The 11736-nt window shown below is 51.3% G+C and overlaps 1 protein-coding gene across 4 annotated transcripts in view; it reads left to right on the forward strand.

Moving 5' to 3' along the window:
* DLG5 (discs large MAGUK scaffold protein 5) overlaps positions 1 to 11306 on the forward strand; it is a 136660-nt gene extending 125354 nt beyond the window's left edge. For 3 of the 4 annotated variants that reach the window (XM_017871433.1, XM_017871434.1, XM_017871436.1), the window contains 5 exons: positions 5540 to 5683; positions 5945 to 6072; positions 7169 to 7278; positions 8003 to 8112; positions 9554 to 11306. In XM_017871433.1, coding sequence (XP_017726922.1) covers positions 5540 to 5683; positions 5945 to 6072; positions 7169 to 7278; positions 8003 to 8112; positions 9554 to 9657 — 596 coding nt within the window. In that variant the 3' untranslated portion in view covers positions 9658 to 11306. The remainder of the gene's footprint in view (positions 1 to 5539; positions 5684 to 5944; positions 6073 to 7168; positions 7279 to 8002; positions 8113 to 9553) is intronic. The other variant, XM_017871435.1, reaches the window with a different exon arrangement.
* The last annotated feature ends 430 nt before the right edge of the window (positions 11307 to 11736 follow it).

Genomic DNA, 11736 nt, shown 5'->3' on the forward strand with positions numbered 1-11736 from the left:
AATTGTTGGCCAGCCTTTGCTCCCTTGGGGCTTGAGGAGAGAGCCTGTTCCTTGCCCCTGCCAGCTTCTGGTGGCTGCCACCAAGCCTTTGCTGTGGCCACATCACTGTCACCTTCAAATTTCGTCTGCTCCGTCTTCATGTCACCTCCTGTTCCACGTGGGTCTCTCTCTCAACTCCCTCTGCCTCTCAGAGGACCCATGGGGTTTTATTTAGGACCCACCTACCCAAATACTCCAGGAAAAGCCCCTCCTCCCAAGGCCTTTAACTGAATCATCGCTTCTTTTGTTGCATAAGGTAATGCTCATGGGATCTGGGGCTTAGGACATGAATCAGTCTTTGGGGGACACTTGTCAGCCTGCCATGCTCATTGCAGGTGAGAAGTCATCCTTGCAGGCTCAGTGCTGAAGGCAGTGCCACCACCCATCCACCACCATGTGTGGGTAGGGTTTTCTCTGCCTTTCTTTCTCAGAAAGAAATTTCTTAATTTCTTACCATACCATGCTTCCCCCGTGTGGTTTTCTTTGTGTTTATCCTGCTCAGGAGGTTCTTAGCGATTTTTACCTCTATAGCTTGGTGGTGTGGTCGGTTTTGGAGATTCCTGGCTGCAGTTTCTTTCATACTGCTTCTGTGCTGACCTCGCCTCTCCTCGGGGTTTTCAGTCTTCGACCATACCATGTCTGTCTCCTATCTTCTGGGCTCTTTTTCTCCTGTATTTTCCACTTCTTTCTTTCTCTCCATGATTCAGCCAGCCTGGTTGTTTTCTAGTCACCTTTTTTCATGTTCATTATTCCAATCTTCTGTTGCATCCATTATGCTCTTACTTTCAGAAATTGTATTTTATTTTTCACTCTAGAGTTTCTACTTGGTTCTTTTTTACCAGGCTTTAATTCTCTGCTGAGACTTTCCCTCTTGTCATCTGTCCTCTTAAATATTTTAGTCATTTTTTTTAAAGACCATGTTTGGTAACTGTCATGTGTGGTCATCCCTGAGTCTCTTTCTGTGGTCTTTGTTTTTCTTGGTCCTGCCCCATGATATGCCTGGTTATTGTTTATTGAGATGTCAGAAGTGATGTTTAGGGGATTTTCGGGGCTCTGAGTGATGTTGCTGGCCTCCAGAGAGGGTCTGCCCTCTGCTCTGGAGATAGCCGCTGCTCGCAGATCACCTCAATCCAGCCACAGGCTCAGCTGACCTCAGGATGGGTTGCAGCTTTTGTGTAGCTGGTGGTTCACCCTGACCCTAGGGGGCGGCCCACTGGTGGTCCCAGCCTGGGGTGTTCTCTAGTGCCACTCCTCGCTAGGGAGCCTTGACTTCCAGTTTCTCGCTCTTCAGCACTGGGAGGCCATGGAACACTTTACTCTGCTCAGTGTCTTAGTGACTTTCTTAGATGCTTAGCTTCTTGCTTTTCACAGCTTAAGAATTTGGCAAATGGTTTTAAGGGAAAACCTCTGATATCAGACTTAGTTCTTTGCCCTTCCCTTCCTCTGGAATCATGACCCATCAGGTCCTGGCAGCCTTGAACTCCGTTTTGATCTCACCTGCTTTGGAGATTTTCAGAAACTTTTCGTGGGTTCTCAGTCCTTAGCGGCCCTCTGCCCGGGTTCTCAGCCGTCAGCAGCGGCCCTCTGCCCGGGTTCTCAGCCCTCAGCAGCGGCCCTCTGCCTGGGTTCTCTCCCCCTCACTTTCACTTCAGAAGTCTCTAGTTGCTCTGAAGGGGGAAAGGCCTGCAGAATGTCAGCTTCTACTACTCCAATTTCCTTCTCTCTAGGATCTTGGCGTCTCAAATCCTGTCTGTCTCTGCCACTCTACGATGCCTTCAGAAAGATATTTCTCATTTTTTACCCAGATTTTCTAGTTGTTCTCCAAGGGATGATGCAAGCTGTTCCATTATACCTGGGAGTAGTAATACCTATGTAGTAGTTTAAAAGTTACCCCAGGTAATTCTAATGCACAGTGGGTTTTGAATTCCTGCTGTAGTTTATTGCTTCCAACTGCCACATAGCATCCCTGGTACCCCCCACCCCGCTGATTGTGCACCCACCCACAATGGTCTCCTGAGTGGACTCAACTGTCTACCACCCAGAGGACACTGCGTGTCTTTATGCTTGCCCCTTTAGGGGCTTGTGCGGGAGTGTCTCAGGAATATATGGAGGACTGGTTTTCCTTTTATCTTAGTCTGCTAGGGCTGCCATAACCAAATACCACAGGCCGGGCATGATGGCTCACACCTGTAATCCCAGCACTTTGGGAGGTTGAGGCAAGAGGATTGTTTGAGGCCAGGAGTTCGAGACCAGCCTGGGCAACATGGCAAGACTCCTATCTCTACAAAAACTTTAAAAAACTAATCAAGTGTGGTGGCGTGTGCCTGTAGTCCCAGCTGCTGAGGAGGCTGGGGCTGGAGGATGACCTAAGCCCAGGAGTTCAGTGCTACAATGAGCTGTGATTGTGCCACCCACTTCAGCCTGGCAACAAAGCAAGATCATATCTCAAAAACAAAAAAAAAAACACCCAAAAAACCAATACCACAGACTAGGTGACTTAAATCACAAGAATTCATTTTCTCCCAGTTCTCAAGGTGGGAAATCCGAGACCTGGGTGCCAGTGTGGTTGGTTCTGGTGAGGGCTGTCGTCCCGCCTTGTACGCGGCTGCCTCCTTGCTGTCCCCTCACATGTTGGAGACAGAGAGATTGATCTCTGGTGTCTCTTCCTCTTAAAAAGCCACAGTTCCATCAGATTAGGGCCCTACTCTTCTGACCTCATTTAACTTACCTCCTGAAGACTCCGCCTCCAAATGTAGTCACTTTGGGACTTAGGGCTTCAGCATATAAATGTTGAGGGGACACAGTTCAGTCCACAGCACCTTTTGAAGAAAGCCATTGCAGTATGGTCTAAGGTTGGAACCCCTAAGACCATGCCTTTGCTGTGCCCTGATCAGCTGTAACCTTGGATACGCTGGTTTTCTTCTCCAGTTGGAGTCAGTGACTCATAAGATGCTGTCTAGTCTTATGATTCTGCAATTGTGAGGACCTCTGGCAAAGAAGATTGTCAGGGAGGAACAGGAATCTCCTAAATTGGTAGCCCACAATGTGGAATGTTAATAGTCATTAAGGGAGAATATGATTTTTTTAACCATTAACATTTTAATGTATTTCTTTCCAGTTTTTTACTTAATACACAAAACTGAGATTACACTGCATTATACCATTTTCATCCAGATATTTCCACTATCATATTGTTAGCATCTTCCCATATCAGTAATGTTCTTCCAAACCATTATTTTAAGCACTATATTGAATTCTGCCCTACAGCGACTGTGCCATAATTTGAGAATATGATTCTTATACCAGTAAATGGAGGGAACGGTGACATAGTGTACATCAGCAAGGAAGTGGATAAGTCGATGCAGAGGAAGTGTTCATGGCATGCCCAAAAGAAGTAGAGAGGCCCACCATGAATCACCAGGGATGCCTCCCAGAAACACAGCCCTAGACAAGGAGCGAGTTACAAAATATCCACAGACACACTTAAACAATGTATATTTCAGGTTTCCTTTAGCATATAAAAGTCAGTTTATGAGAACTAGGGTACACTTCCAGCTTATAATAGTGGTTACCTTCAAGGGGGCCGGTGGGGACTGGGGTTGGGGAAGGGGTATCAGAGAGGAGTTGCTGGCCTTATCCATGAGGTTCGGATTAGTTACAGAAAGGATTTGTTTATGTAAACTCCTCTCGGAGGAAGTTCTTTGTCCCCTGACTCCTCCTCGGAGCCTTCACTCAGAACCACATGGGGTTCCAAGGTGGTGAATGTGACCACCAAACCCTCCAGTTTTAGACAACAGAGCTGCTGGTCACCAGGTTAGGCAAGGCTGTGTAAAAGACTGTATGGATGTATGTGGATAATGATCAGTTTTTTCATTTATTATTTATTTATTTATTTATTTTTATTGAGCTCTAGTCTTGCTCTGTTGCCCAGGCTGGAGTACAGTGGTACAGTCTCAGCTCGCTGCAACCTCCGCCTCCTGGGTTCAAGTGATTGTTGTGCTTCAGCCTCCCAAGTGGCTGGGACTACAGCTGCATGCCACCATACCTGGCTAATTTTTGTATTTTTAGTAGAGATGGGGTCTTGCCATATTGACCAGGCTGGTCTCAAACTCCTGACCTTAAGCCATCCACATGCCTCAGCCTCCCAAAGTGCTGGGATTACCGACGTGAGCCACCACTCCCAGCAGAGATCACTTCTAAAAACACATGCGGGGACAGGGCAAGGGAAGAGGAGAGACTTGACTTACTCCCCCTGAGTTTGCCCACAGGTTGGTCTTCATGGAGCCTGCTGCTGCAGCTGGCACTGTGCTTGCGTTCTCCTGAGACTTCTGCCTCCTGGTCCCTGTGCCTGCTCTGCAGTTGCTCCTTGCTCTGCATATGCGTACAGATCCCTCCAGGCCGAGCCTCTCATGGACCCTTCCTCCCAAGCCTGCTGCCATCTTGTGCTCTGCCCTTCCCGTCACCTCCATACTTACCCTCTTGCCCTGCTCTTTCTGGAGACACCGCTCTCATCCCACTTGCCTCCTGGGCCTGCCCAAGTGGTCTCTTCACCCTGTCATCCAGCCACAGTGTCTACTGAAGCCTGTCACTCCTGGAATTGCCAGGCAGCTCTTGCGTGCTGTCTTGCTGTTCATGTGTTTCTCTGTTGTGACTCTAGTTAAAGTGTGCCCTTTTTAAGGGCAGGAACTCTGTGTTCTATTCTTTATTATGTTTCTGACATGCCAGCACAGTGACTTATACCAGGGAGATGCCAGGAAGATGCTTGCTGGGTTTTAGACCGTGTTCTCCCTGCAAGGACTTTATTCATTTGGTGCAAGGGGAGGTTTACTGCATATATCAACTAGGATATTAGTTTGACTGCTTTAACTGAAACCAAATAACAGTGGCTTAAGCATGATGGGCAGTTTATTTCTCTGTCATGTACAAGCCTGAGCTGTGGGTGATGTGGGAGAGGCAGTTGTGTTCTGAGAATCATCCAGGACCCAGGTCCCATCTTGTGACTTTTCCATTTCTTAAGGGTTATCCTCAACTGCATGGCCAGAGCTGGCTCACAGCACTTACCCGTTCTAGCCGTGCAGATGGGGGAGGCCTCACCTCTGTCACTGGGCAGGTCTGGGTTACACTGTCCACACCTTCCTGGGGAGTGGGAGCTCTCCTGCCAAACCCCAGAGGCTGCCTTGCCAGAGAGCAGAGGAGAATGGAGATGGGGCAGGGGAAGCAGGCGTGGACCCACGAGGAAAAATCAGAGCAGAAGGAAGCTCTGGGACGAGTGGTTGAGACCAGCTGCCTCTGGTGTTCACAGAGGGCGCTGGGGGTGCTCATGCTGGACTCCACAGGTGATGATGCCCAGGTGTACCTGGGACATGAGATTTTCAGTGCTGAAGCTGGGGGAGTCCCAGGCAAACCAGAGTGGGCAAGGTCAGGGAGCGGGGTACCCCAGCCCCACTCAGGTCCTCCACCCCAAGCTGGGTCTGTGACGCTGCTGCTCTCTCTCCCTCAGATTCGGTGAGCCTGGCCTATCAGCGGGTCCAGAAGGTGGACTCTGCCGCTCTGAGGCCTGTCCTGATTCTGGGGCCTTTGCTGGACGTGGTGAAGGAGATGCTGGTGAATGAGGCGCCTGGCAAGTTCTGCAGATGTCCCCTTGGTAAGGGACACGGGGCACCCTTTATGCCTACTGGGTTCTTGGTCTCTACGTCCCTGTCTGCCTGCCTGCCCAGCTGTGCACAGTGGGCGGCAGCACTGGGTGGCGGATTTCGCAGTATTTCAGAAGCCTCCTGACGTGGGTCAGATTCATGCACGGCAGGACTGGGTACTGACAGCTGCTGAGCAGTATTCTTCCCCTGCTCCCTCTGCTGGGGCTCAGCAGGGCCTGGGACTCCCTGATTCCTGTGTCTGTGTTTTGCAGAGGTGATGAAGGCCTCCCAGCAGGCCATTGAGCGGGGTGTCAAAGATTGCCTGTTTGTCGACTATAAGCGGAGAAGCGGCCATTTCGATGTGACCACTGTGGCGTCAATAAAGGAGATCACAGAAAAGGTACCCAGGGCTTCAGTCTGAGGGTTGGGCATCCAGTGTTAGACCCCCTGTGCACAGGTCTGGGCCCCTGGTCCGTGATCCTCTGCCCCAGCGGCTCTCAGACCTTAAGTAAGCCCACCGTGTTGTGTTAGTCTGAGTTCACCTGCACCTGGGCTTGCCCTCATGGCTGCTGTGTGTTTCTGCAGGCACATCCCTTGGCGGGGGTGGAGGAGCTGCCCTGGGTGCGTGCTGCCTGTCTCCCTCTCTGGCGGGTGGTGGGGAGTCTCATCTCTGATGAGAGTATTGAGCTCTGCAGAAAGGCCTCTTGCAGGGCATTCCAGAACGGGGTCCCCAAATGCATGTGCCGAACAATTTCACATGCACCCTCTGGGGACAGGAACGTACCTTCCCTCAGGGTCCCTGCCCCTAAAAGGGCTATGTCTCTTGGTGCCTTCGAACATCCTAGGCAGCATGAGGGCGGGGACATCTGTGGGGAGTGCTGGCGGGGCAAACACTCAGAGTCCAAGGACATGGCCGCTCCTTGGGCTGCATTTCTCCAGGCTGCTCAGCTTGCTCACTGGGCTTTGCTTTCCTTTTCTGTGAGATGAAGGTGTTGACTTCTCACTGCTGAAAGTGGGCGAGCTCTAGTTGGGGGAACGCCCTGGTGGAGCATCTGGGGGTGGGGAATGCACAGGCCTGCACTCCACCTGGAGGCCTGGGACGACAGACGTACTTCAGTCCCAGCCACATAAAGGCTCACCAGACTCTGGCTCTTCATTCGCTCAGTCTGGCAAAAACAATGCTTCAGAGGCCAGGGTGGGGCAGGGCTTTCAGAAGGTCCCTGTATCTGGGCAAAGGCGGGAAAGGAAGTTTGGAGTTGGGCTGGCCACGCCCCACCGGGCCCCCCCGGCCCTGGCTGCCATCCTCGGCCTTCATCACAGCGAGGGGTTTGTTGGGAGTTTCCTGGGTATGGTTTCCCCACAGTGCACCCTGTGGCTTTACTGCCTTGTTTGTGGGTAGAGCTCTGTGAGGTGAGGTGGGTCCTGCTGGTGGCAGGACAGGGAGCTGGCTGCCCCTCCCTGCCCCCCAGGGCTCACTCTGTACCCCCTACCCCCAGAACCGACACTGCCTCCTGGACATCGCTCCCCACGCCATCGAGCGGCTGCACCACATGCACATCTACCCCATTGTCATCTTCATCCACTACAAGAGCGCCAAGCACGTCAAGTAGGTGACTGGCCCCTGGGCTCTACTGGGGCCTTGTCACAGCTATGGCTGGGAGCCCAAGTGGGGAGCAGGGTGTGTTGGGGTGGGGTCATTGAGGAATGAGAGATGGGCCTATGGGTCTTGAAATAGGTAGCACATGTAGAAAATGACCCTTCCCTCTTGGCCCTGTCCCCCACTCAGAGGTGGTGTCAGCCAAGCGCAGCCCCTTCCCCATGCCCGTCTGCCATTTGGGTGCTGCCACTGTTCCTTGGGCATGGCCAGCTTGGTCTGTGCAGCTCCCCTCCTGCCCCAGCCCCCTTTCCTCTCTACGTGCTGCTTAGGAGCAGGGGAACTGGTGGCCTGGGCAGAGTCCCACTCAGCCCCGAGCTGGCTCATGACTCAGCTGTTGCCTTCGCTGAGCTTCGGCTCCTTTGCTGCTTGGGCCAAGGGCTCACCAAGACCCTGCTCCATTTTGGCTTTCTGTGCTGCTGAGCTTCTGGGACCTGTGCTGGGGATGCTGGTGCGTCTGCTCCAAGTGCATGCACTGGGGTGCCCTCCTTCCGCCCTCTGCCCAGAGCTCCCCCGCAGCCTGCAGACTGTTGCTGTGCTTTATGTGGGGAGCACGTGGGGCCTCCCCCCACAGCCTACCCCTGCCTCGATGGGGCCCCTGTTAGCCTGGACAGAGGAAGGAAAGAGGGCCTGGAGGAGGCTCAGTGCTCAGCCTGGTGTCGGGCTGTTCCCACAGGGAGCAGAGAGACCCCATCTACCTGAGGGACAAGGTGACTCAGAGGCATTCCAAAGAGCAGTTTGAGGCGGCGCAGAAGGTTGAGCAGGAGTACAGCAGGTACTTCACAGGTAGGTGTGCGTGGGCCTGGAGCGGGGAGCAGGCAGCAGGGAAGGAAGCAGAGGCTTCTCAAGACAGTTTTCTTAGCGGTGGAGAAGCCCACGCTGCCTACATGCTCCCAAGTGCTGTCATGAGCATGTTGCTGACAAGTCAGGTGTTCAGATGGCAGTCCCTGGTCAGTGTCAGGATTCTCACGGGTTGAATGTCAAGCTCACTGATCTTGGCCTCAGGTCCTGCCTGGCTTGCCCACTCATTTTCACATGTGCAGTGGTGGGTCTGTCTCACAGCACAGGTGCCGTTTAGTGCAGCCACAGTGTCCCCAGGCATGGCGGGGACTGCAGCAGCCCCCGGTGTGCCAGCAGTGGCTAGGGGGCCCATCTGTCCCTAGCACCCTCCAGGCCAGGCCAGTTTTGCAATGGGATTTGGCAAAAAAAAAAAAAAAACAATGCTGCCCCCTTACCATCTCTGGTCTTCAAAGTGAAACAAACTCAATGAAGTGTGGTTCTATTTCACCTTCCGGCCTTCAGCCTCTTGAGGGAAGTCTGTCATTTGCAGGGCATTAGCATTTGCAGTCACAGAGGATGGGACAGGGATTCTAATTGCATTGTGGAGAGTGTTATGATCTAGTCCAGGGACCTGGACTTGGTGCCCGTGTGTGTGTAGGTATGTGCATGTGCAGGTGTGCATGCCTGTGTGTGTGTGTGTGTGTGCATATGTGTACTTTCATTTCCAATTCCTCACAGACTGGTATTTAGCCAAATACACTGACAATTCCTAGAGATATGAAAATTTTACAACTCTAAAACTTGGAAAAGGTAAGCTCCATTTTTTTCTTGTTAGATTCAACAGACAAAATTACGACGTCCCGTTTCCATAGCACTCCGTTAGAAACGTCCCATTTCTAAACACTCACTGTCAATTTCTGAGCGTGGCTTGTTGCAGTCGGGGCTTGGTTTGTGTCCCGGTGCTGTTCTGTGGAGCACACTGGAGTTCCCCGGCCTGCTGTCTATAGACCCCGGCGTCAAACTCCTATAGTACAGAGCTGGCCCGAGTTGGAGTCATCATCGTGCTGTGACTCTCCTCTTGGCCATGAGCTGTCTGGCTCCTTAAACTGGTCGTTTCCTGCAGAATCCTGCTAACGATTAGACCACCGCTACATGTCCTCCAAACTTCTTTCTGATGTCCTGGGATTCCCCCAACCATCACAAACCCAACCCAGGGTATTACTGCATTGGGGTGGGCAGTTTACATGTGAGTGATCAATTCACGAGGGGCAGTTTTCTTTCCCAGTTTCTTGTTGGTGAAGGAGAGTCAGGTGGGGATGGAGCAGAGTGCCAAGTAGCTCAAAGCAGACAGCCACACAGTAGAAAGAGTGCAAACTGTACTGCCTTGCCTCAAACCTGGGGTCTTACTCTGAGCTGAATGACATGTGTCTGGGGGTCTCTTTTGCAGGGGTCATCCAGGGAGGAGCCCTGTCAAGCATTTGCACTCAGATCTTGGCAATGGTCAATCAAGAACAAAATAAAGTCCTGTGGATTCCAGCCTGCCCGCTCTAGGAGAATGCTGTGCTGTGGATGACTGCAGCTGGCCGCCTGAGGGGACGCCAGGCTCAGCTCTTTTCTAGCGACTGAAAGTAGAAGTCTGTCTGTCTATGAACATGCAGGGGAAGGATCCGGAACCAGGACCCAGAAGCACCTCCTTTGTAGACAGAGGGCCACAGCTGCGTGCGATCCAGGCCCAGGCCCGCGCCCTCTGCTCCTGTCACACGTGTTCTTTAACACAAAACAGATAACACTAAAGACGGGTTCAGCACCCACCTTTCTTTAGCCAGCTGATCAGAGATGCTGCAAAGAGAACCTTTTGGATCACTCGTTTACAAACCTTTTCTAAGTATTTGGTGGTTTATGTTTACTTGAACGGCTCCATGTTCCTGGTGCCCAGCCCCGCCCCCTCTGTCAACCCCTGTCGCTTTGGTGTTGGTTTCGTTCCCGTCTTCAGCAAAACGACCTTGGAACCTCAATGGGGGCTGCTTTGCTTTGGGAGTTTCTTGGTGGGACCAGAGCTTTGACAAAGCTCCTGCTCCTTGGTGGCACCTCTCCTGGAAGGACATCACAACTGCAGGTGCTCAGACTGCCTGTGGCAGCAGAACCAGTGCCTTTGGCATTTTCCTCCCACACTGGGGAAGGTGACTTTGGTATTCTTACAAACTCATCTCTCGGCCTTTCTCTCCTGCCTTCCACAGCCTCTCGTTTCTCCTCCATCTGTGCTTATTACTTGAGCACTGTGTCTGCTCTGTGAGAGCTGCGTGGGCAGGGCCGTGGTGGGGTCCAGGTGGTGTTCAGCTGTGCTGATGCCTGCCATTGGGTCCTCCTTAGGCTCTGTAAGTCGTGACAGCCTTCATCAGTGCAATGTTTGCAGGGTAATTCTTAAACCTTTTAGAGGGTGGCAGGTACATCAGTTCCTTTTAATATGAAAGCATTCATGTTTCAGACATTGAATTGAGAGCTTTTAGGGGAAGCATAATGGTTATTGTTGTCACTATCAACAGTCTAAAAGAAAACTGAGGTCTTTTTAATCTTGGTTACAGCACTCACGGCATGCACCTTACTCAATGTGGGTGTCTTCGTTTGGGCTTTTTTTTTTTTTTTTTTTGCACTTCTGAAGCTGGATATGTCTGGCTGAAGATTTGATGTGGTTCCTCCTTAAGCTGTGCGTCCTGTTAATAATAGGTACTGTACTGGGCTCTGTGTAAGTGTCATTGGGGTGGGACCTATATTTTAATACTGTTCCTAACATTTCATTTTACTAGTGAGAAATCTTTGATTTCATTTTATTCTTTATAATTCTAGACACTAGCTTGTAGTTTAGCCATAACTGATGTTTTTTAAAAAGGGATATATTTTCTTGCACAGTTGTTCAAAAAAGAGACAAGTTTCAGTCCTCAATACTGTCCTTTGTTTTACAGGTACAAGTTTTCTAGCTCAGACAAACTATGAAAAACTGTAGACTATTCTCAAGATATTAACTCACAGACCCTCTGGGGGTAGGGGCTGTTTTCCAAGTTGCAGGCAGAGTGGGACTGAGATGGTACAGTGTGCACAGACAGGTACTGAGCTGCCAGACTGGGATTTTCTGTACTAAAATGTTACTTTGTATCAAAAGTTAAACAGGCTTTAGTACAACAAATAAAGGTCAATTTCTGTAAGGTTGTGTTTGAAGATGCGAGTTTTTAATCTTCCTAGTCGGTCAGCTTTCCTGTATTTCTAAACTTGAGACAGCTGCTCTCCTCTGCAGCACGTAGCTGGAGTTGGCTGATGTGTAGTTTCTTTTTGGCTCACATGACAATCCCTGGTCCCTGCTACCTGCTGCGTCAGCCTCTCTCACACTCCTTCCTCCCCTTCCCTGCCGCCCATCAGTCCAGTGTGGCATGAGCTGGTGACTGCAGCCAGGCTGCCCATCTGTGTGAGACTCAGAGCCTGCCCTCTGGCCCTCACATTCAATTCTGCAGACTTGGGAAAAGCAAAAAGGGAGTGAGCTGAGTGCTCTGGGCAGCATTCTCAGTCAGGGCCTTGTCTGGGGCCCCTGGCTGGGAACGGCCCCACCTGCATGGCGGCTGCTTTGTGGCACCTGACAGC

Source organism: Rhinopithecus bieti, unplaced genomic scaffold (genome assembly GCF_001698545.2).
Source record: "Rhinopithecus bieti isolate Rb0 unplaced genomic scaffold, ASM169854v2 scaffold_4781, whole genome shotgun sequence".
Classification (NCBI taxonomy): domain Eukaryota; kingdom Metazoa; phylum Chordata; class Mammalia; order Primates; family Cercopithecidae; genus Rhinopithecus; species Rhinopithecus bieti.